The 25,740-nt window shown below is 41.5% G+C and overlaps 1 protein-coding gene across 2 annotated transcripts in view; it reads left to right on the top strand.

The window, feature by feature from the left end:
* The first annotated feature begins 3,202 nt into the window (after positions 1-3,202).
* The window catches only part of TMEM87B (transmembrane protein 87B), a 62,235-nt gene continuing 39,697 nt past the window's right edge, over positions 3,203-25,740 (top strand). For both annotated transcript variants that reach the window (XM_008057097.2, XM_021711842.1), the window contains exons 1-9: positions 3,203-3,423; positions 7,676-7,736; positions 11,886-11,977; positions 14,698-14,832; positions 15,785-15,838; positions 17,446-17,536; positions 18,523-18,584; positions 18,822-19,005; positions 23,593-23,692. In XM_008057097.2, the coding sequence (XP_008055288.1) occupies positions 3,259-3,423; positions 7,676-7,736; positions 11,886-11,977; positions 14,698-14,832; positions 15,785-15,838; positions 17,446-17,536; positions 18,523-18,584; positions 18,822-19,005; positions 23,593-23,692 (944 nt within the window). In that variant the 5' untranslated portion in view covers positions 3,203-3,258. The remainder of the gene's footprint in view (positions 3,424-7,675; positions 7,737-11,885; positions 11,978-14,697; positions 14,833-15,784; positions 15,839-17,445; positions 17,537-18,522; positions 18,585-18,821; positions 19,006-23,592; positions 23,693-25,740) is intronic.

Raw genomic sequence — 25,740 nt, forward strand, 5'->3', positions numbered from 1 at the left:
CAAAAAAAAAAAAAAAAAAAAAAGATGTGAGGTACAATTCAGGATTAGATATACAAGTGGTCATCGTACAGGTAAAGTTTGGGCCTCCCTCTGGTCCCCACTTTGCCTGATCAGGTACCCTTACTGATATTGTGTCCCCCTCTTCCACCCCAGCAGTATCCCGCTGCTGTCAATTCCTTTCTTACAGAATTCTGGTAAATGTTCAGGGTCCACTTATGAGTGAGAATGTGTGGTACCCTGTTCTTTGTTTCTGTGATAAATTACTGAATATGATCAACTCTAAATCCATCCAAGTTGCTGCGAAATTCATATGTTTATCCTTCTTTATGGCTGCATAATATTTCATTGTGTATATGTGCCACATATTTTTTTATCCAGTTCATTAAACGGAACGAATTTTCTAGCTTCATCCTTTAGAGCACCCTCTTTTTTTTTGAGATTGAAAAATATGAATTATTTAGAAAGTAGGTTCGAGAGAGAGAAAATGAGAATCCACCTCCCCCAGATAGGAGAGGGGGCCAGAGCTTACAGAAGAGCATGGCCTACAGCTCCCTCTTTTTATGAAATGCTTTAAGAAAATAACCTTGACCTTGCTCAGATCTCTTGGCTCTGCTCACTGTATCCATTTTTCTTTGAACTTTCTCTTTACTTTTCTCCTATTGCCCCTATCCTCCTGATTTTGAATTCTGCTTTCAATAGTTTCTCTTGTGGGACTTTGCTTTGGATGGAAACTCCCATTTGTTAGAATGAGTAAGTTGCAAAGTCTAAACCCCTCCAGGAACATCAAACTTCTTTTCAAGGTCTTTGCCCTCACCTGCAAAGTGCAGCCTACGGAGCTCCCTCTGTGCTCTGGCTGCTGTTTCTTGGATTTCCGGTGAGTACCTGCTGGAGAGTTGGAATTCTCCTGGGCTCAAGTCCATCTGATAATCCATTGTTTCCCCTGCTTCTAAGATTTTTTTCCAGATGTGACTGATAGCACCTACTTGTATTTGAAGTTTTGTGGTGATACTTTTTCCTGATTGTGTTGTGGATATTGCCTGTGGGTTTGGGGTTATTTTATCCTAGTGGAGGATTATTGGAGAATATAGGTAGATTAGAAACTATACAATCCCCACTAGCAACTACTTCCCAGAATGAGTGACTGGATATTTTGTAAAGTTCCTCACTGACTTTTCTGTGCATCAGGGTCTAGACTTACAGGTCTAACTGCTCTGTTTACTCCCTTTTCACACTTTTGCTTTCTAAGGACTCAGCTTCCAGTGCTCCTCTCTTCCCACGGTCCTGGTCTTTCTTGGAAGTGTCACCATCTCCCATGGCGTCAGTCTCTATCTATATGATGATGACCATCAAGCCCCAGTTGCTTTTCCTGATGTAATACTCATAGATAAATCTGTCCACTGTATGGCTGTACGTGGATATCCATGGGAAGCTCAGACTTACCTTGTTCACATTTTCTCCTTCTCCTGGTGTTCCACATTTCAGTCATTCCAGTCAGAAACCTGTGTGATAGCCTAAGCTTCTCTCCTTCCTAAGTCCCCAAACCCTATCAATCACTAAGGCTTTTTCATTTCCTTCCTCATGTCTCTGGATTCCATCCAAATCTCTATCCTTATAATAGCTGTTTCTGTGGTTGAGACCACCATCTCTGAATCATTGTAACTTATTCTTTCCATTCCTCCAGTTCCTGCTCTTCCTTCCTTCCTTCCTTCCTTCCTTCCTTCCTTTCTTTCTTTCTTTCTTTCTTTCTTTCTTTCTTTCTTTCTTTCTTGTCAGAATCTCACTCTGTCGTCCAGGCTGGAGTACAGTGACACGCTCATGGCTACTACAGCCTTGACCTGCTGGGCTCAGGCAATCCTTCTGCCTCATCCTTCCAAGTAGCTGGAACTACAGGTGTGCACCACCACACCTGGCTAATTTTTAAAAAATTTATCGTAGAGATGAGGTCTTGCCAAGTTGTCCAGGCTGGTCTTGAGCCCCTGGGCTCAGGCAATCCTCTTGCCTCTGCCTCCCAAAGTGTTGGGATTGCAAGCATGAACCACCACATCCAGCTAGTTCTCTCTTAATGAAAACATCTTCAGACCTATTCCTCACTCCCACAGGTAACTCACACTTAGCTTCCAGTAATTTAACTTAAATCTCATCTATTGTTCTCACCTGTCACCTGAGTTACTTCTTAAATCTCTGGTAGATGTTCCCCTGTGAGCCTGTGCCACCTACACAGAAGTGATCACACTGCTTGCTGTGAAGATCATGGATGCATATGCAATCTCTAACATGTAGTAGGCCCTCAAAAATTATTGGAGAATAGTTAGGGTGAATGATAAAGCAGCCATAGTCTTTTTACTATAAATGGATCCTATTTTATGTTATGACACTATTAATCCAGGATTCTATTCTCCTTCTGAACATTATTTACATTTGATAACGAATAAACTAATTATCGTTGACAGCAAAACGTGTATTCAGCTTCCACAGTCGAAAATGTCAGTTCAAAGCCCTGGCCCCTCTGGACTTTAAGCAATCAGGCAATTTTATTTGTTCTGAGAATTATTAACTGTCCTATCAACGTTAATTCTGACAACACAACATTTTGTGTTCCACTAGCCCTGGCATTTTTCATGAAGTTAAAGAATCGTTTCCCTAGAGTTGAGAGGGTCGGGGGCAGGCGCAGGTGTAGAGGATGCCAGAAACTGCAACACCCTGAGCCCAACTTTAGCCGGCACTCTATCCGTAACCCTCACTAAGATCCGTGTTCTGGACCGGGGCTTTTCGCTTCGGGTGGGCTGCACCTCCCTCCGGCCCCGCCTCCTCACTCAGGCCTGGTCCTCAGCCTCACCTCCACACCCCGGTCCCCCCTCCTAGCTCCAGCCTGATCCTCAGCCCCGCCTCCACACCCCGGCCCCGCCTCCTCGCTCCAGCCTGGTCCTCAGCCCCGCCTCCACACTCTGGCCCCGCCTCCTCGCTCCGGCCTGGTCCTCAGCCCCGCCTCCTCGCTCGGCTCCGCCTCCACATCGCGGCTCCCGTCCGTCCCTTCCACGCATCCTCTAGCTCTACGCTAGCTGCCTCCGGGTCTTGGACCCGCTTCTCGGGCCCGCACTGCGCCTCCCCGCCCCGGCCCAAGCCCCAACCCAGGCCCCGTCTCCCCGTCGCAGTTCGAACCTCCGCTCCGGACCCGCCCGCTTGGGGCGGAGCCGCGCCAGGTGCGGGCCCGAGGCGTGGCCGGCGTCTCGGAGCGCCAGGTGCGGCTTCCGGGTCAAGATGGCCGCCGCCTGCCGCGCCGGGGCCGGGCTCCGGCCGCGCCGTCGCCTCTGCCTTCCTGCTGGGGCCGCACTGCTGCGCGTCGCCCTCTGCCTCCTGTGCTGGGCCCCGGCGTCTGTAGGCGCCGTCCCCGAGCTCGGGGTCTGGTTAGAGACAGTCAACGACGTAAGTGGAGTGTCGGGACCGAGGCGTGGCGCGTCTCGGGCCCTCAGGGCACTTGCGGGGCTCGTTGGGTCCCACGAGCCGAGCTTCGGGCTTGTTCACCTGGACTCTGCCGGGCCTGCTTCGGGCCCCCTGCTACCCTCCCTGAGCGTTTTGTCTGGTCGGAGCGGTGGGCAGGGAGCGCCCCCTTCTCCGGCCCGACCTAGGCAGCCGGGAAGAGCAGGCAAGATTGTGCACGGGACGGCTGTCCCTACTAAGCGCTCTGACTGTCGTGAGCATCGCCGTTCCCGAAGCCCTGGCCCCTCACTCTGCTCCGACATATGCTGGTGACATCAGGACCTCTTATTCAGACCCGAACCCGGAATCTCTCAGCACTCTTAGCCAGCATCTTTGGGATTCGAGTCCTCCTTCTGCCGAGAGGCAGCCACAGGGGCCACACTCCTGAAGCCGCAAGGAGCACTGGCCGGAGCACTGGCCAGCGCTCTAGTTTCGGCATAAACTTAGCGCGTATGCTACTTCCTTATATTTATTTTTAATGAGGAGGGAACAGCGACAGTCACCCCACCTCTCTCTCCCTCTTCTTGGGTTCCTGAATTCCTCTACTGCTCCTGTTACAGTTCTGAGACCGTGTGTGTGGAAGCCGGGTGGGATGTGTGATTAGGAAGCGCTTGAAAGGGAGTCTGGAGGCGGGAGTAGGTGGAAACTCTTCTTCCCAGGGCAGGCTATTAGAGAACTTGGCATCCAGTAGTTGGAGGAGATGATGTGGGAGGGTAGAATTATGGAAAGTCTTGCAAAAGACAGACGGGAAGTCTGAAAGAGGCATTATCTTATGCTTCTCTAGGGTCAGATGACTCATTCAGCTGTTTGGGGGTGAGTATTTTCCACATGTATTGAAACGATGTCCACAGTTCTTAAAGGCGAGTCTTATATTTTGACTTCCCTAACCAGTAAAAGAAAGTAGTGTGAAAGGCTACAAATACTTAGCACTACATTCAGAGGAACAACCTAGGTATCTTTCTGGATCTTTAAGACCTAGGGCTGCCTTTTCTTTCAGGATTCTTTTGGGTTGGTGACCTATTTTGTGTGCCAGTTTTATAGCCTGCATGTCTCCATTATTGAATTTCTCTGAACAGGAAAAAGCAAAACTCAGTGAACCGCTCTCATGGTTTCCTGCTGCTACTGTAGTGAATGGGCAAGTGAACCAGCTGTTTACATATTGTTAGACTACTTGAGCATACCTGTAAAGATCTTTGCCAAGTATACTTTGGATGGTCGGGATCCAGAGTCCATGAAGTAAGAGTAACTTTGCTTCCTGCACGAAGAAGAGAAGTTTGCTCCTTGGGTGGTCTGCTTTTTTTCTCATTTTAAGTTGTCAGAAACAGGAAGAGAGAATAGGGCCTTTTACTTTTATTTGTTTTTATTTTTAGATTAGAAAATAGTTTTTTTAGAAAGTAAATTAGAGAGAGAGAGAGAGAAAGAGAGAAAGAGGAGATTCATCTCCCCAAGGTAGAGGAGGGGGCCAAGGCATAAGAGAATGACCTGGCCAAGAGTAGGGCTATTTAAATTTGTAGTGCAAAATGACCAAGAAGTGGTTCTTTTGATTGTAAAAGGTAGCAAGCATTTTGAGCATCTCTGTGTACCATGTACTAAACTGGTCACTGCTTTTGAAATGATGAATTTTAGATCCAGCCCCTTCTCAAGAAGCTCACCCAACAGTAGGGACAACAGATTTATGAATAGATACACATGGCTGTATACAAGGGGGGAAGTCACCTAACCCTGTTTCCTGGAGAAGGTGCCTGCCTGGGTCTTAAAAGATGAGTAGGCATTACCTTGGTGAAGACTGAGGGGAGTAAGACAGCAGCAATGCAAGAAATTCTTGATGTTTCTGCTGCATGAAGTTCTGGCAGGGATCTTCGGGAGGACTCAGGTCACTACTGTCTTCCATACCTGAGTGTGGCCTTGGGCCTGAGTCCAGGGGTCTCAAACTCAAGGACCCATGCTGGCCAAAGCAAATCATGTCATTGAGTGCAGTGAGCTAGGTTCAGGACTGGCGGGTGTAGTGGGGAGTGTTGTGGACTAGAAATTGTATGCCCATTCTGAAGAGATTGCTACCATGTGGCCCCAGCTTACTCTCTTGATATTCTGTGACAAAGTAGGCACAGAATTACCACAGCTCCTTGATTTTTTAAGTGAAGCTGGAATCCATATTTTTTATTATATTGGCTAACCTAGAACTAAAAAAAAAAAAGAAAGACTTCTTGTGGGCTAAATAAACCCCGGGTATCATTTGGATTAAGCCCTAGACTCCCAGTAGCTACTTTAGGGTATAAGTGAAGGTGACCCATTGAAGGGTTTTAGACATAAATGCCAATCGTTCTGGCTGTTATCTAAGGAATTGTAGGCTCAAGGCTGGAGGCAGAGGTATCATTTAAGCTACTACAGGAGTCTGGGCAGAAAATGCTGAGGACCTGAATAAGGGCAGTGATGGCAGGAATGGGGAGAAGGAACTGAGTTTGGAAATTGTGAGATAAAGTAAGCATACCTTGGTGATTGGGTGATAGATGTGAGAGACTAGAAGGAGCCATGGCTTAAGTTGGTACTACTTCCAATCAAGGTGGATAAAATTGGAAGAGTTGGTGGACAGAGTGGACTTTGGTTTAGGGCAGGTGAGTGTGTTGTGTCTGTTGGACATCCCAGCGAATGTGTCCTCTAGGCATTTGGGTATGTTGATCTGGAATGCAGAAGAGGGATCTGGGTGGAAATTTTATTGTTGAAATGCTTTGGGAGTGGGAAGAAGTTACCAACTGTTCTATCAGTGTTTTTTTAAAAAATTCCTAAGCACTTGTTCATTTAATGCAGTCTCTTCTCACAGGATTTTTATTCCCAGGGAGGGAAGACATTAAGTAACTAATCAATGACTTGATTTTTTAATTTTAATTTTAATTTTTTGAGTTGGAGTCTCACTCTGTTGCCCAGACTGAAGTGCAGTGGCACGCTCCCGGCCACCGCAGCCTCGACCTACTGGGCTTCAGCGATCCTTCTGCCTCAGCCTTCCAAGTAGCTGGAACTACAGGCACGCGCTACTGTGCTCAGCTAATTTTTGATTTATTGTAGAGATGAGGTCTCACCAAGTTGCCTGGGTGGGTCTTGAACCTGTGGGCTCAGGCAATCCACTCACCTCAGCCTTCCAAAATGCTGGGATTACAGGCTGAGCCACCTAGCCCGGTCAATGACTTGATTTTAATTGTGATAAGAGTTGTGAAGGATGGATGCTAGAGACCAGGTAAGGGAGGGCCTAGCCTGTTGTGGGCTGCAGTGAAGAATTCCTGAGGAAGGGACTTTTGAGCTGGGCCTTGAAGGCTGAGAAATTACCAACTAGATGAAGGAGTGAGAGAGGATTTTAAAGTAAATTTTCAGGTTGATCACTAAGGTCCTGAGAACAGGAAGAAATATCATGCTTTTCAGGAACTGAAAAAAAAAATTGCTAGGGAGGTGGGCAGGCCTTGATTATTCAGGGTCCTATAGACCAGGAGTCCTCAGCCACTGGGCCGCAGACCAGTACCGATCTGTGGCCTATTAGGAATGGGGCCGCAATGCAGGAGATGTGCGCTGGGTGAGAGCAGAGCTTCAACTACTGTCAGATCAACAGCAGCAGTAGATTCTCATAGAAGCAGGACCCTATTGTGAACTGCGCATGTGAGGGAGGTTGTGCACTCCTTATGAGAATCTAATACTTGATGACCCCATCTCCCCCCAACCCCTGCGGAAAAATTATCTTCCACAAAACCAGTCCCTGATGCCAAAAAGGTTGGAGACCACTGCTGTATACACTGTGGTGAGAATTTTGTAATAGTAATGGTAAACTATAATAAATTGGGGTAGGGATAGTTGTTTATCAAAAGTGCATTCTTGTTGATGCCAAGAAAGTAGCATGCAATTGCATAGACAGTCCATGTCATGTCTAAGTAACATTAATCATGCAATGGCAGCAGCTTGTGCCTTTCACGTGTCATTGCCCCAGCTGAAACTGCTAGAAGCCCTTCTGATCTTCACATCAGCTGCTGGGGGTAGATACTACTTGGGACAAGGTTTTAAGCAAGTGAATGATGTGATCAGATTTACGTTTTAGAAAGCTCTGGTCAGAGGGAGTAGTGCAAGGAGTAGAACTTTGTATGTTGTAGGATAAAACTAATTTTAAACAGTAGAGAAATAATTTTTTAACAAGATATTTCTGTATTTGTTTTTTATTTAGAAATCAGGACCTTTGATATTTAGGAAAACTATGTTTAGCTCTACTGATATCAAGTTTTCTGGTAAGTGTAATATAGTAATAGAATACTACTAATATGATAATATAAGCATAAAACAATGTAATATGTTATAAACAAATGCATTAATATAAACTAATGTAACTATATATAATAAACTAAGCAAATGTTTTGTTGTTAAGTGGTCCTAACATTTTAAGATTTACTTTTGTTTCTGTCAGGACTTGATTATTTGCAAGAATAGACTTTTCTGATCCTCTTTCAGAAAATAGAATATGAATCATTCTTTAAATATTACAATTAGACTGTGTGTAGTGATGGCTCACACCTGTGTAATCCTAGCACTTTGGGAGACCAGGGCAGAGGAATCACTTGAGACCAGGAGTTCAAGACCAGTTTGAACAATAGAGCAAGATCCTGTCTCTACAGGTTTTATTCTTTATTATTTTTATTTTTAAGACAGAGTCTTGCTCTGTTATCCAGACTGGAGTGCAGTGGCACAGATATAGCTCACTGTAACCTTGAACTCCTGAGCTCAAGTGATTCTCTCACCTCAGCCTCCTAAGTAGCTGGGACTATGGTCACATACCACCATGCCTGGCGAATTCTTTTTTTTTTTTTTTTTTTGTAGAGAAGGGGTCTCACTATGTTGCCCAGGCTGGTCTTGAACTCCTGACCTCAAGCAGTCCTCCTGGCTCATCCTCCCATTGTGCTAGGATTACAAGCATGAGCCACTGCACCTGGCCTTAAGAACTGGGTGCTCCCAGCTACTCGGAGTCTGGCTGGAGTGGGAGGATCACATGAATCAGGGAGGTCAAGACTACAGTGAGCTATGATTGCATCACTGTACTCCAGCCTGGATGACAAAGTGAGACCCTGTTTCTTAAAAATAAGACTTTGAGTTTCAGATTTTAAAACTAGGTACATTGTTTTTATGAATATACAAAGTGTCATGATTGTGACAAACCTAATATGTCCCTGAAAATTTTCTAAATGTACATAATATAGTATGAAATTGCTGTACGCTAACACTTTAATTACAGTTTTAGGGTTTATGAAAGTTAAAATAGCTGGGTACAGTGGCTCATGCCTGTAATCCCAACACTTTGGGAGGCAGAGGCAAGAATATTGTCTGAGACCAGCATGGACAATTTGGCGAGACAATAAATCAAAAAATTAGCTGGGCATGGTGCACGCCTGTAGTTCCAGCTACTTGGAAGGCTGAGGCAGAAGGATCACCTGAACCCAGCAGGTTGAGGCAGTGGTGACTGTGAACATGCCATTGCACTCCAGGCTGAGCGACAGAGACTCTGACTCAAAAAAAAAAGAAAGTTAAAATATCTTTTTTGTGTAAATACTGAGATACCAGGACTACCAAGGTTTTTCAGTGTTTTTAGTGATTTTACATTGGATTTTATTCATTGTGATCTCTTGTTGTTTCTAGTAACTTGACCGGAAAAATTGGTTGCTAGAATTAAAGTCTCAAGATAAGGGTTAACTTTCACTGGTTAGATGAAACTGGCTTTCCCAGTGTCCAAAGCCATGCCCTTTTCTCTATCACACCATCTTCTGATCATCTGTTGGGGGCGACTCTGCCTTTTGTGGGTCTTTCCTCAGGGAAGTTAGACCAGCCAGCTGACAGCCAGAACGCAGAGGTGACTTAGAGCAGCTCTATAATATAGAGCATCAGTGGTGATAAGAGCTTGGTAAGAGGAAACTGAAGTCCAAGGTGGGCGAAGAAAAAATTTTGGCATCTGTTTGCTTTAATGAATTCATGTCTCAAAGTCTTGCCAAATAGGATTTAGCAGAACCTCAGACTGGTGCCAACTAAAAGTTATATGGAAGAAGAAGAAGTAATGTGGGCCACTGAAATTTGATTAAAAAAATTATTACAAATGCCTGTGACTAGCCTAAGAGGAGACTATAATCAAGACAGTATTATTAACTTATCTAAGGAAAGACTAGGGTGGCACAAAGGGATTTAAGAGCAAAAGCATAACAAAACTAGGGTTTAGTCAGGCAAAAGCTGGCAGTGTCCAACAGCTTTGTTGGGGTGGAGGTCTTCTTGAGTGACATGTGGCTGGCCGGTGTGGATGCAGTATCCACCTGAGCCTCCTTGTTCTGGTGCCAAGTTTAAACCCAAGCAACCTTCTTATTGCCATTGGGCTTCCAGGAAGGCATGCTGAAAGGAGAACTGGACAATTGTTACACATCCAGTTTGTAATTTCTGTTCATTACAGGTGAGTAATTGAGCATTCTATGTCAGTGATCTGGGGAAAGTGTGAGATGAGTATCTGTGCTCTCAGAGCCAGATTTTAGTGCCTGCAAGGCTAAGGAATGGTCCCCTGGATATACTTGCTGTTTATGGGATCAGACATCTGACTTTCATATTGGTGACCCCACTTTTGTTATTCCATTCAAGGTATAGTCATGTGGAGCCTGTGTTGAATATTTCTCAGTGTAATTCACCATATTAACAGAATATAAGAAATATACCTCATGATCATCTTTATATATACAGAACAAGTATTTGAAAAAAAAAGAACACTGATTATGCTAGAAACTCTGAGAAAACTAGAAATAGAAGGAAACTTCCTCAACCTGATAAAGAGCATCTGTGAAAAATTTACAGCTAACCTTCGTACTGTCAGTTCTCCCCAGAATGATCTATAAATTCAGTTTAATCCCAGTCAAAAATCCAAGCAGGATTTTTGTTTAGATGATGGATATTGTGAATTTTACATTCTTGAGTGCTAGATGATATTGTAGTCCTTTAACAACTTTGTTCTAGCAGACGTCTAGTTTCTTCTGGGTCCATTCGATCCTTTCCAGTTTTGTTTTTAAGTTATTTTAGGAGGAATCTGGAATAGCCTTTACTCTAGGGCTAGCTTAGCAGTACTTCTGTGATGTGGTCTTCCTAATTCTCTTTCATATCCTTGGTATATTTACTGAAGTCTCTCCACTGTGGCTGGTGGAAACTCATACCATTTCCAGCTCTGTGTGAGCTCTCTGCAGCTTCCATCTCTTGGGTATTCTGCCTCAGAAAATTTATCGGCCTTGCCTCTTGAACTTCAGTTTGGGTTCCCTCTTTGTGGTTACCAGCTTTTAAGATGATGCCCAATGATCCTTGCCTTCTGGTGTTCATGACCTTGTGTCGTCCTCTACCACTCACAGTTGGTCTAAGTGACCAATAGAATGCGGCAGAAATTATGGCATATCACTTCTAAGGCAAGGTTATAAAAGATACTGTGTCTTCTTTGCTCTCTTTCTGTCATTTTTGAGTACATTCCCAACAGAGCTTTCTCTCACTCCAGACTTTTAATCCTTTTCAGTCTGTCTAATCAATCATGTCACCCTTTTACCTGGATCATTTGATGGTGCTTCATGATGTTGAAAATAAAGGCCAAACTCCTCAGCAGAGCATAAGACCTCTCATGGGTCTTCCCCAGCTTCCACTCTTCCCCCTTTCCCCAATCTGAGTTCTAACCATAGGAGACTATTTTCAGGTGGTCATACCCCTGCTGTGCTCTCATATGCTGGGCATTTGTTTGTACCAATCCAACCTTCTCTTCATCTGGCTAACTCTTACTCTTCTTTCAAGTTATAGGTCTCTTCTTCCAGCAAGCCTTCCTGGAACTTGTTCTTATGCTCTTCCAGGCTGTTAAGTGACCTGCCTGCTTCTCCTGTGACACACCTTCTTCTCTAGGCTATGTTAAGTGACCTGCCCAGTACTTCCTTGATACCCTATTCTCAGCCCCTTAGACTATTGAAAGTGCCTGTTTATTGTTAACACACCCTCCCCCAATACCTCTTAAGCCATAGACAGGGATTGTTCTTGTTTCTGTTGTCTCTCTCTCTGGCACACAGCAGGACACTCATTCAATGTATTTTAAATGAATGAGTGAGTGAGAAGAATATTTTGAGTGAAACAGGCAGTGACTTAGCATATCAAGCTACTCAGTTGATTTTAACTTTGGACTTATAGATGAAATGAATAGTATTATAGCAACTTTGAGTTAACTATAGTAATTTAATGAATTTATCTCATTTTGCAGTGACTTTTTGGAAAAATTAAATATTGTTTATTCATTGTTACATTAAAGTAGCCTGTTTTAAATTGCATTCTCAAAACCATAAGTTTATATTAGAATATATATATTATTAATGTAAAATGAGCCCTTTTTCCCTAAACAGTTAAGTCATTCAGTTGTTCCGGGCCTGTGAAGTTTACCATACAGTGGCATTTGAAGTATCATACCTGTCACAATGAATTTTCTAATCTGGAAGTAAGTAAAATACATTCTTTAATGTACATAAAGCTAAAAGGGACAAAGTTATGAGTATAAAGATTTATTAGCTCATCAGGTAAGGAGGATAGAAATAGAGATGATAGTTTTAGAAGTGCCACAGATTAATTTTGGAATTTAAGGCAATAAATCAAGGTATATGCTTTCAGAGAAGACTTTGTTTCCTTGTGAGTATCGTATGAAAAATGTTAATAAATGTTTTAACTCAGACATGTAGGAGCTGTTCATAAAGAGACTGTACATACAAATACAAATCAACTTAATTTGAGAAAGAAGTGTAAAAGTAATCCAGTGCTTTGGGAGGCCAGGGTGAGGAGATTGCCTGAGCCCATGGGTTTAAGAACAGCCTGGGCAACTTGGCGAGACCTCATCTCTACAATAAATCAAAAAATTAGCCAGGTGTGGTAGTGCGTGCCTGTAGTTCTAGCTACTTGGAAGGCTGAGGCAAAAGGGTCACCTTAGCCTAGCAGGTCGGCGCTGGGGTAGCTGTGAGCGTGCTACTGCTCTCCAGCCTGGGTGACGGAGTGAGACTCCAACTCAAAAAAAAATAAAAGTTTCACTTCATTAAATTAGTTGTAGGGAACCTAGGGACTTTAGATCTCGCTGCGTACAGGTAGATCTCAGAAAGATTTGAGGTGAAGAAAGGAGACATCTGGGGAAGACAGAGAGTGAGAGAGGAAGAGAAACGTGGGCGTGCTAAGAACAGTTCATTCCACCCCAGGCTCTGCAGCCTGGGTTCTTTCCTAATGAAGTGTGTTCTGGCTCCTTTTGTCACTCAGCAAGATGTTTTTTTTCTTTTTTTTTTTTTGATGATTCTTGTTATGGTTGCTTGGAATTTTGTCCTTTTCAGCTCCTCTGTTATCTATTTGGATTCTAGCTTGAATAATGTATGAGTTTTCATATTTTTATTAGTATTATCTTTCTGTTTGGAGTGAAAGATGCCATTTTCCTAGAATACTTACTGCCTTTTTTCTTTGTTCCTGAATATTTTACCCCTTCACACTAAATACTTCAGTGTGCATTTCCCAAGAACAGAGATAGTCACTTATATTACATAGTGCAATTACCGAATTCAGGAAATATAGCATTGATACTATACTGTTAAGTGGTATGTAGACTTCACTCAAATTTTGACAATGTCATAATAATGTCTTTTATAGCAGTTTTTTTCCTGCTATGGGAACCAACTCAGGGTTTCATGACATACCCCTTTCTTGTTTTTATTTTTAGTGGCTCATAATCTGGAACTTTTTTTTCCTTTTTGGTCTGTCGTGACATTGATATTTTTGAAGTATACAATCCATTTACTTTTGCAAAATATCGCTCAATTTGAATAATTCTGTTGTTTACTCAGGATGAGATTCAGCTTATACATTTTTGGCAGGCATACCATAGAATACTGATTTGTTCCATTTTTGGTGATGTTAATTTGATCCGAGGTCTCTTCCAGGTTTCTCCACTGTGGAGTTACTATATCTCTTTTTGTTATTAACAACAATCTGTGAGGACATGCTTTCAAAGCTACGTAAATATCCTGTGTTTTTTTTTTTTTTTAAATCAAACCTTCAGCTACTTGTTTTAGTATCCTCATGATTCCTGCCAGATGAGTCAGTCATTGCTGTGTGATTGCTGCATGGTGATTTTCTAATTCCATGTTCTTGTCATTTTTTTTTTTTTTTTTTTTTTAGTTGGAGTCTCACTCGGTCACCCAGACTGGAGTGCAGTGCCCGCTCCCGGCCACCGCAGCCTCGACTTGCTGGGCTCCGGCGATCCTTCTGCCTCAGCCTTCCAAGTAGCCGGAATTACAGGCATGCGCTACCATGCCTGGCTAATTTTTTGATTTATTGTAGAGATGAGGTCTTGCCTGCCCAGGCGGGTCTCGAACCTGCGGGCTCAGGCAATCCACTCATCTTAGCCTCCCAAAGGCGCGGTTTACAGGCTGAGCCACCGAGCCCAGCTTCTTGTCCATTTTTATTAGCGTTCTACTATACAGATGAACTCCCCCTGTCCCCCTAACTATCTAGCTTACCTGTTAGTCAGTCTTTGGATTGGACTCATTGATTTTTTTTTTTTTACTTTGTTATATGGGCTGTAATCTATCACTGTTTTAATTTTGTTCGCATTGTCCCATGTTTGGTCTGTGGGAGCCAGCTTAACTTTTTGATGGCTGGGAGCTGCCATTAGAATCCTGGCTTATTCATCCATTCTAGGATACAAAGAACCTGAGGTTGTTGATGTATATAAATGAGTGTCTCCCCTGCACTCTATTGGGTTAGTTACTTTTGCTTTATGTTACTATTTAATTTCTCCTTCTTTGTAGTTTAATGCTATTTTCTTTCTCTGTAAAATCTCTTACACATGGGATAAAATAAAAGCAGTCCCAGGACAAAGTAAGTTTTCTTTCTCTGGAAACTATTTCCCTGTGGAAATATCCTAATCACTTTCTTTACTGTAAGATATTGCTTATATCATGTATTACTGTATCTGAGCACTTTGGAATGGCTAAAATGTTATAATTACCTCAGTTATCCTTAGATTATATTCAAATCCTTTTTTCCTTTGGTATTTTATTCTACTGCATATTTTCAAGTATTCTAGGCTAATTAAACTTTTGTTATTATTTAGATATTAAGTTTTATGTATATTCTAGAATAAGAAGTGTAGAAATAAATTATAATACAGAGTTTTACCTTGGGTAGGACTTGTTCCAGAAACATGAACTTAGTGTTGATGAAGATTTTTGTGATCATTATTTCAAGAACATTGACTGTTGGACAACAAAAAATGAAAACATAGATTGCAACAGTGATTTACAGATGTTTCCTTCATTAAATGTAAGTATCTGTCTTGCCATGTTAAAGTAGAATTTATTTTATTCCCAGTGAATACATAAGTGAAATAACATTCTATCAGTATTTTGATAAAGGTACTTAATTTGTTAATGTTTAGTTTTAGCTTTGTGTGTATGTATGTAGTGGTACATAGTAAGTAAGATATTAACACCATCGTTCCATTTCTTTGCACCCCATCATAGAAGCATCCTTGCAAGAATCTTTCATGATCTCTTATCCCCAATTCAATCAAGTCTTATTCTCTTCTGTCCACTGCAGTTCAGATCTTTTGCCTCCAGCATTCCATCTGAACAGCTTTAGTCAAAGTCACCAATAACTTTCATGTTTTTAAACTTTCATGTTTTTAAATCCAGTGATCTGTTTCTGCCCTCAGAGGTCTTGACTTATCAGCTTTTAACACACTTGAATACACTCTCCTCTTTTATGCCCTTACTCCCTCCAAGTGAGGGAGATTAGATTCTAGAAGGGTAACAGCAGTCATCCCTGGGCAGTGAGGTTATTGAACATTTTAACTTACTTTTTGTTCTTCTATAAATTCTGAAGTGAAAATATGTCTTCAGGAAAAGTTTTAAGTTTTTATAAAATGTGTTGAACATGTATACAGAAAAGTGCACCTAAGTGTACATATACCTCGATGAATTTTCAAAAACTGAGCCCAGTGATGTAGACCCAGATTAATCAGAACATTTGAGCACCTAAGCCCTAAGTTTAGTTCCTGACACTTTCCCCATCAATGGCAACTAGGTTCTCATTAAGGAAGTAATTTTTCAAAAGCAAAATTTTGCTAATTGTGTTTGGAATACAGTGAGATTTGTTCTCTGCTGTTCAGTTTTCATTTCTTTATTTTTTAACATTTTTTTTCTTAATTATTTAAACTATTTTTCCTGATAGAAATGCTGTGATACTAAATGGAATGATTTATTCTTTTTTGCAGAATAAAGAACTAATGACAGATAACAGAAATGTTTCAAACCGGGAAGGATCAATGGTAAGTCTTTTTATTTGTCTTTAGTAAGACTGAAAAAAAAATCTGCTAATGGATAGATACTTGGAGAGTGATATACAGTAGCATTATTGGAATTGCAAAAGAAAAAAAGTATTTTTAAAAAATTTAATTTAATTTAATTTTAAAAGTATTGGGTACAATTCAGGGTTAGGTATACAAATGGTCATTATGCAGGTACTCTTGTTGAGGAAGTGTGCTCCCCTGGCAGTTTCCCACTACTGCCAATCCCTTTCTTATGATAATTGTTTAAGGGCCTCTTATTAGCGAGAAGTATTTAAAACAATATATTTTCTTATATATGTCGATCTATATTTTGTATATACTGTTTCTATCTTTGTTTAAAAATCTCTTAAAAGTTGTAATTTATAATAAACTTAAATGCAGCCTTTCTTTTCTTTAAGAAATAAAACCCCATGTCCAAATGTTCAAGACAGCATAGTAATGACCTGCTGTCATCATTAAGAATTTAAAGAAATAGAAGCCATGAATGTAAAATGGGAAAGTTTTGGTATTTTGGGGAATTATAGAAAGTCACAAGACTAAGAGTTTGAGAGTTTAGGAGCTAACTGAAAGCCGGTTTAAGAGAGTTTGATGTTTGCTTTTATACTGTGATTCTTCACATTTTCTCTTCAGCCACCTTTAAGAAAAGTCTGATAAGGAGAAGTCATTTATTCTGCAGTGGCCAGGATGAACTCTGTACAAAATCTGTCTCAGGTAGAGGAGTAGGTAATGAAAGGAAGGGATGGGAGGTATTCAGGAAGGTAGACTATGAAAAGTTTGGTCCAATTATGTGGGGGCATTGAAGGACTTATGAGCATTGCAGTGGGCAGTGTTTTTCCTTAGTTGGAAGAAAGTAACATAGTATCTTAAGGAATTTGAATCATTTTGCCTATATATGTAATTTGAGTCATTTCTGACAATGTTATCTGACTTCCTCTTCCAATTCAATTTTTAAAAAACATATTTAATTACAATGGAAATGTTTAATAATATTAGGACACCATATGAGAAGAGTAATATTAGAAAAATATTTGAATGCTAATATTAAACAATACATGGAATGTATATTAGAGGAACCTGTACCAATATTAAAGGTAGAAATCTGGGAGGCGGAGGCGAAAGGATTGCCTGAACCTGGGAGTTCGAGACTTCATCTCTACAGTAAATTAAAAAAATAGCTGGGCGTGGTGGTGCACATCTGCGGTTTCAGCTACTTAGAAGGCTAAGGCGGAGGGATCACTTGAGCCCAGCAGGTTGAGGCTGCAGAGGCCATGAGCATGCCACTGCACTCCAGTGTAGGCAACAGAATGAGACTCTGACTCAAAAAAAAAAAAGTGGAAGACATTGAAGAGGGAAAAAAACGTTTTTTTCCTTCACCCCTTTGGGTCTGAGAGGATGGTGGTTAAAAAATAGGGAAGATATCTATCCTTCCACTGCCTGCCATTCCTTTTCTCTGTTTTGTTTGTTTTTTAAAGTAACCCAATCCAGTTACCAAACGTTATTTTAACTTTGGTGAACAATTGTTTAGCTGTGTCTTATATAGTAACTTATTAAAAATAACCCGAAGCACTTTTTTTTCCCTACTTTAGGATGTTGTAGCCAGAACACAGAAAGATGGGTTTCATATCTTTATTGTTTCTATTAAAACGGAGAAAACAGATGCAAGCTGGAATTTGAATGGTATAGTTAAACTCCATACGTGTTTACTGTCTGCATTTTCTGTATTCTGTATTTTTGTTATTGACCTGAGTTAGTACTCTCTGTTATAAGCATATCATTCAAACATGAATTTCTATTAATCACATATTTATTTTGGGGACTAAGACTATATATTTATCTTGACACTAATATTTATTTTTTTAATGAGTTGAAAATTTTACTTATTTATTTATTTGTTTATTTACTCTGAGTCAAGATCTCACTCTGTCTCCCAGATTGGAGTACAGTGGGTATGATCGCAGCTCACTGCAGCCTTGTCCTCCTGGGCTCAGGCAATCCTCCCATCTCACCCTCCTGAGTAGCTGGGACTACAGGTGTGCACCACCATACCTGGCTAATTTTCTGATTTTTTTTGTAGCTATGAGTTCTTGCTATGTTGCTCAGGCAGGTCTCAAACTCCTGGGCTCTAGCAGTTCTCCTGCCTTGGCCTCCCAAAGTGCTGGGCTTACAAGCATAAGCCACTGTACCTGGCCTCCTTGTTCATTTTATAATTGGTTTTTTTTTTGTTTTCTTGCTATTTAGCTGTTTGAAATCCCTTATTAATGTATGGCTTGCAAATATTATCTCCTAATCTGTAGGTTGTCTCTATACACTGTTTCTTTTTTTTTTCTTTTCGGTTTGATATAATCCCACTTGACTGTTTTTCCTTTTGTTGCCTGACTTTTGGGGTCAAATCCAAAAAAATCATTGCTCAGACAATGCTATATAGTTTTCCCTCCATGTTTTCTTCTAGTAGTTTTAAAGTTTCTGGTCTTACAGTGAAGATACCTTGATAAGATTACTTAAACAGTTACTAATTATCTAATACCCTGTTTGCGTTAGGTAGAAATTTAGCATGGTTTGCATTCTTGGAGTCTTCTAGGAAATTAACTTACATCTAGGGACTTAAGACTGATTGTTAATTAACTCTTTCATTTCTTCTCTATCCCTACTGCCAATGCTACCAGTTTCTCTTTCTATGATTGGGCCTCATGGATATATCTCTGCATCAGATTGGCCTCTGATGATTGTGAGTACTTCACATCATTTTCTCCTTTTTAAAAAGTGACTACTGAGTCTTAATTGGAAAATTTAAAAATTTTAAGAACTTGGTGGTAGTAATTCCTTAGTAGCTAATGCTCCAGCATATCCTCTGTTTCTGTTTCCAGAGTGACTAGAAAATGAAGGTTGAATACTTGTATGTAGAAATACCAACTTTCAAATGATCAAAAGGCTTAACTGACTAGAATTGCTTCTCTTCCTGCAGTTTTACATGGTGATGTGCATTGTTTATATCTTATATGGCATACTCTGGCTGATGTGGTCTGCTTGTTATTGGAAAGATATATTAAGAATCCAGTTCTGGATTGCAGCTGTTATTTTCCTAGGAATGCTTGAAAAAGCAGTTTTTTATAGTGAATACCAAAACATCAACAGCACTGGCCTATCAAGTAAGTTTTGACCATCTTCATCAATACAGTGTGAGCTAAGAGTTTTCCAGCATTTGTGAGCAGGGCTATGGGAGGCCACCTCCATACAGGAGTTTGGAGATAGCCATGTTACAGTTGGAGAGGAGGCCAAGGAGAGAATGTCAGGGTAGGAATCTGCTCTGGGCTTACATGCGTGTTCTACTCATTTTCTGGTTTTCTTCTTGATGACTTTCCCCTCACCTTCTTGATGACTATCCCCTCACTTTTTTAAAGAAAATTCCCATTTCTTAAGGTTCAGCTTGGATTAAAACAATACAAAGTTCTAGACAGCAGGACTTCAGGTACTGTCAGTTCTTTTCACACATTCCCCACCCCTCTCACCCCCCAATCTTCTTTCTTCTTCTCCACCAAAAAACAAATGAAAGAAAGCTTGACCACAGGGAGTAAAATCAGTGGTGCTGTTATGGATTCTGCCGGCAGCCTTCTTTTGTTCTCCTCCCCTTTCACGTAGCCAAGGGAACGTGTGAGCAGAGAGGGCAGATAGTTGGACGTCCTTGAATGTGTACTGCAGACTTTTAGAGGGTAGATTTCAAAAATTCCAGAAAAGTAAATGTACGACTCTACCACTGAATCTTTGGGAAGGTACATAGCTCAAAAGAGTTGAAAATGCTCAAGAATGTACTGAGCGCTCATTTACTAGTGATCTTGGTACAGATTTTCAAAGGGCATGGTTGTGTCTGCTATTTATTTCAAAATACTCCAGGAAAAAAAGTGAGCTGGAATATAGATAAAACAAATTTGGCATAATGTTTTTTGGTTTTTTTTTTTGAGTTGGAGTCTTACTCTGTCGCCCAGACTGGAGTGCAGTGGCCGCTCCCGGCCACCGCAGCCTCGACCTGCTGGGCTCCGGTGATCCTTCCGCCTCAGCCTTCCAAGTAGCCGGAATTACAGGCATGCGCTACCACGCCTGGCTGATTTTGTGATTTTATTGTTGAGATGAGGTCTCGCTGCCCAGGCGGATCTCGAATCCGCCGGCTCAAGCAATCCACTCACCTCAGCCTCCCAAAGGCGCGGGATTACAGGCTGAGCCACCAAGCCCGGCTTGACATAATGTTAATTATGGAAGCCGAGTGATGGGTACATAGGAGTTCATTTTACTACTTTTTCTCTGTTGAGGAGTATTTGAAATTTCCCAAAATAAAAAGTTTAAAGGGACGTGTACCAAAAAATAAAGAAAAGGCAAACTTCTAGGAATGCATATCTGAGATATTATTACTCTATAGGAAGTCTGGGCGGTTTTTCTTTTTTGAGAAACTTCTGCCATGAATCTTCCTTTTTTCTTCTCTTCTTCTCTCTAATAAACTCTGTTTTAAAACTTTGAAAAAATAAGTTTGTATGGGGGGTGTGTGTGTGCCTGCACGTGCATGCGTGCATGGGTGTGCATCCTAAACCAGATCTGCTGCATAGAATCAAAGGATTCCCAAATGTGGAAAAGGCATCTGAGAGCCTTTGCTGATAGTGGTGGTGGTCTCTTGTCTAGTGAGAGTAAAGGTGGGGCATGAACTTTAGTGAGAAGCAGCAAAAGCCTGAGCTCCATGAAGAGATGATAGGACATTTGTCATCCTCAGGGAATAAGAACCCTCTGGGATGGCACTGGAGGCCTTGGAAGAGAAACCTAGACCACTGTCGGTGTCTTTGAGGAGTCCTGTCTAATGGGAGATGTGTAGGAAAAGTGGGCATGAACTGATGTCCTTTCTGGTCTTCCCAAGTGGGAATTCTGTACATGGAATGTCTTGCTCAGCATTGATCCTGGAAAGATCAAATGTTGAAAAATCATTAAAGGAATGGGAAGCAGTGATTGTTAGGATTTACCATGCCTACATGAAGAATAGATCATGTCAGATGACTTTCTTTCTTTTGGGCTGCTAGATTGGCAGTTAGGAAAATGTAATAAACTTAGTGTAACTGGACTTCTTCAAGGCACTGGATAAGATCTTCTGTGATTTCTTGTGGACAAGATGGAGAAGTATGAGCTGAAAACTGGTGGTGCCACCATATCTAAAGAGTTTATGCAGGTAGTCACTTGTTAGTCTTGTCAGTCTAGAGCTATGCTGTCCTGTATGGTAGCCACAAACCACATCTGACTATTTAAATTAAGTTAAATACAACGAAAAACTTAGTTCCTCAGTTGTAGTCTCAAGTGCTCAGTAGCCACAGGTGACCAGTGGTTACTGTATTGGACAGCACAAATGTAGACTATTTCTGTCATCACAGAAAATTCTATTGGATAACACTGGTTTGGAGCAATGGTTCTCATCCCTGGTTTTACGTGAGCATCACTTGAAGAACTTTACAATGATACCAGTGCCATAGATTCTGACTGGGGTAGAGCTGGGGATTGGTGTCTGTTTAGAAGCTTCCCAGATGATCCTAATGTGCATATAGGATTGCATACCACTGAGATAGAAGAAAGTTTTGAATTATGTCTGTCTCACAGATTTTAGTCCTTGTTTCTGTTTTATTCTTGTTGGAAATCCATTGGTTTGTTCAACTAACATTTATTGTTCAACTATATATGTATAGATAGACCTTTTTCACCTGAAGATACGTAATGGGAGACAAAAAGATTTGGCATCCTAAATAAAAGGGTGAAATTTAAAGTGTAAGATCTTGAACTTGGATTTGAAGTATGAGTTGCAAAAATGCTGATGGAAAAGTTTTAAAAGGAATTTAAAAGTTGAAGCCAATAAAAAGCAACCTTACATAGATAATAAAAGGATGGTTGCCTCCCACAAGCTTCCATAATCTTAAATTGCAGCAGGAGCTGGGGAAAACTTGGGAGCCTTGCTTTGCAGGTCAAGTTGTACCAGAAAGGTTGTATTCACATTACTTCAGGAAGGATATAGACAACTCCTGGAGGGGTTGAAACTGCATCCATCCTTAAACATTTGTGGTCTTAAACCCCTTCTTCATATCCTGTTCTTTCTTGGAGAACTCATCCAGTGTCTTCTTCCTAACGAATTCTCTACTGCGGAGATCTCTATCCTGAGGTATAGGCCTGTATATCCAGTTTCCTACTAAATGCCTGAGATGCTTTGCAGATCTCTCAGTCTCCTAATGGCAGAAATGAGACTCATCCTTTCTGTCTGTACTGACTCACCCCACCCCAAGCATGCTGTTCTTCCAAGTGTTCCACTCACTGGGTGGCACTGCCAGTAGACCAGGGCAATCCTTCTTGCCTTCTTCTTCTCCCTCAAGTTCCAGATCTATCTTCAAGGCATTTGACAAGGTCTTTTGTGATTTCTTGCAGACTAGATGGAGCTAAAAACAATGCAAACTGAAAATATTAGGTGAATTAACAACTGGTTATGCAACCACATGTGTTTTCTGAATGTTGTTCTACTCTTCTCCATCTTCACTGCCGGTACTCTTACCTGGATTTCTGGAATAGCTTCCTGGGCATTTTCCTTGCCTGCAGTCTTGTTCCTCTCCAAGCCATTGCAGGTAGAGCAGTCTTGGTAAAATAAAGCCATCCACTATATTCCAGCAGTCAGTAAAAGTAAATCTTTTTGGCTTTGTAGATCATATGGTCTCTGTTGTAACTACTCAGCTCTGCCATTGCAGCATGAAAGAAGACACATAACATGTAAACGAATGGGTATGGTTGTGTTTCAGTAAAACTTTATTTCCAAAAGCAGATGTAAGTCCAGGTTTGGTCCATGAGCTGTAGTTTACTAATACCTTTTTTTACTCCTTTGGTTACAGTTACTGACCTCCTGCTGCCCTGAGCATTGACTCCAGACTGCATAACAGGGCCCTAAACCCCACATGCCTTTATCATTAGCCTCTTTTCTTGACATCTGCCATACTACTGTCTGCTGCAGACATATTAAACTTCCTGCAGCATGTTTTGCTTTTCTTCTTTCATCCTCCAAACCTTTGCTTGTGCCCTTTTCCTTGCTTTGCCCTTCCTCCTCCTATTCCCCAAATACTTAACTCCTCTGTAGCCTTCAAACCTTCAAGTCCTAATTTAGATGTTACTTATTCCAAGATTTTCTGGATCCTCTGGCCTCCCCCAGGTGTGGATTAGATTAGCCTTCTTCCTAGTCTCAGGGATACTCTGTTACTTCTAGAACTTACCTCACTAAGTTCTGTTTACTTGGCTTAACCAGAGTGCAAGCTCCATGAAGACAGGGATCAAGGTGTCTCTTTTACTGTTATAGCCACCCAGTAGTACATTAAGTGAATTCATGATGAAGGCATCCTGGAGAAAAGAGAACTCTAGAGGACATATGGTTTTCAAGTTTATATAGGACAGGAAGAGCTACTTGTGTAGCCTCAAGGGGAAGAACAAGAACAGAGGGAAGTGCAGGGAGACAGATGTCAGGCTAACTTACAAGAGCTGTGCCCAGTAGAGCTGATCGGATAGATGGAAGTGAATTCCTCTTCACTGGCATTTTCAATCATCAGTTGTATTAGGCGGTTTAAATCAAATATGGCTAATTAGTCTGAGATCAGAATGTAGTTGTCTACAGTACATGTCTAGAATCTTGGTTTGCAGACTTTCAGATGTGCACTTAGTGAGCTGTTTTCTTTTTTCCTCCTCAGCCCAAAGTTTACTGGTGTTTGCGGAATTGATATCTGCAATTAAGAGGACGTTGGCTCGCCTCCTCGTGATTATTGTGAGCTTGGGTTATGGCATTGTAAAGTAAGTACTGGTGTGCTGAAAAGATGCCATGTCTTCAGTACAGTGATTCAGTTCATCTATGGTATGACCTTTGTGGAAATGGAAACTTCTCAGTATCATAATGCAAATCCTTTAGGGAAAAATCTTTAAGAAATATTTTTAAAAGATTTCCATGTACTGACTGTTTTATCTTTAAATAAAGATCTTGACTTTGAATTCTAGTAACTTTTTATAGTTAGGTGAATAAATAATCAGCTTGAAGAATAATGGAAAATTAAAGTAATTCTTGAAGTTCAAACCATTTTTGAGTCTTCTAGACTGTATAGTTAAGCTTTTAAGATTGTATTTGAGTATTGTAAAAAAAGAGTGAATTAAATCAGTAAAAATTTCTGACTGTAACCTGAGAACTAAAACCTCTGCCCCCTGAGGACTCTGCTTCTTCTGTATCCTTCTTCTGAGACTTTTCCTCCTCATATCTGTGTATCACTGGGCACGAATATGGGAGAAATTGTCCTCTTTATCCTCATTGCTTTTTTCAGAACTTTGCTCTTCCTTCTTCCCTAAAACCTCTTGATTCCCAGAAGCTCAAGCCTTTAGACTGGATCACCTGCTGCATCTTCTTATTGTGGTCACCTGTGAACTTCCAGATTTCTCCCTCATCCTTTAGCTCTGTGGTCACCTGCTTTATCTTCTTCCTTCCAGCATTTTCTCTGTCGGGATTCCCTACGATTTTAGCAACATATGGATGACATTTTAAGTAGCACCTCCTCACCTCTCCTGCTCTTGCCTTTTGCCTCATTTCAGCAACTGATTCCCATGGTCATTTTCTAGACCTTGTTATTATGTATAACTGTTCCCTCTTCATTTTTTTTGTTTTATTTTTGTTTTTGTTTTTTTGAGTTGGCGTCTCACTTCATCACCCAGACTGGAGTGCAGTGGCACTCTCCCAGCCACCACAGCCTCAACCTGTTGGGCTCTGGCAATCCTTCCACCTCAGCCTTCCAAGTAGCCAGAACTATAGGCGCGAGCTACCACACCCGGCTAATTTTTGATTTATTGTAGAGATGAGGTCTCACCAAGTTGCCCAGGCGGGTCTCGAACCCGTGGGCTCAGGCATTCGAGTCATGTTGGCCTCCCAAAGTGCTGGAATTACAGGCTGAGCCACCGAGCCCGGCCCTGTACCCTCTTCATAATCTGAATTTTAAGCCATCTATTTTTCAACTGTCTCCTCCTCTTTCCTATTTACTTTCTCTGATGTCAGCTTCAGTTGTTTTTGACTCTAATGTAGCCTCTGGTCTTTGAGCCTAGCACCCAGCACTGTCCCTTTCCATCTTATGTTTTCACTTTCTTCCTGATGCTTAGATTCCTTGGTTCAGGAGCTTGCTGACACCTCTGCCTTTCTCTTTGTCTTCCTTCTTGGCAACACCACATCCTCAATGAATCCAGCTTTCCATCTGCTTCAGGCTCACCCCCAAGCAGTAGTTTGCTTGAGAAAATCACTGGACCACAGCACCTGGGTTCACTTTGAGTTCATGTCCTTGTACTTTAAGTGTGTCCTTAGTGCTGCTGGCAATTGTACTGGATTTCCTTGCTGATTGCTTTTCTCAACCCCCATCTCTGCAGAGGACCATTTTACTCCTTGTTTCTCCTCAGACCTCCTGTACCCTACCCATTTCCCTCTCAGCTGACTTGATTCTGAGGAAGTAGAAGCCATCCGAGGGAATTTTACTGCATTCCTGCCCTCAGACCTTGTCATTTTCCTCACATCTGTTTTGACCACATGCATCACTTTCTGCCTCTTGTTCATCACAGACCATCTCTGCCCTTATGTCCCCTTATCTGTTAAAGCAACTGCTCACAGTCAGTTCTGTTTTCTCCTGTATCATCAGTTTTCCTCTCTGGTGCGTTACTTTCGTCATCATTTCATTATTTCTATCACCTTTAAAAACAAAGCCCTCCCTTGGCTCCACATGGCCTCTTCTTCTTATATGTCGTTTCTCCTCACCCTGTGTAGCAGAACTTTTCAAATGAGTTATCTGCGCTTGCACTGACAACTCTCTGGCTAAAAT

This window comes from Carlito syrichta, unplaced genomic scaffold (assembly GCF_000164805.1).
Source record: "Carlito syrichta isolate Samal-C Ts95f unplaced genomic scaffold, Tarsius_syrichta-2.0.1 Scaffold302727, whole genome shotgun sequence".
NCBI lineage: Eukaryota > Metazoa > Chordata > Mammalia > Primates > Tarsiidae > Carlito > Carlito syrichta.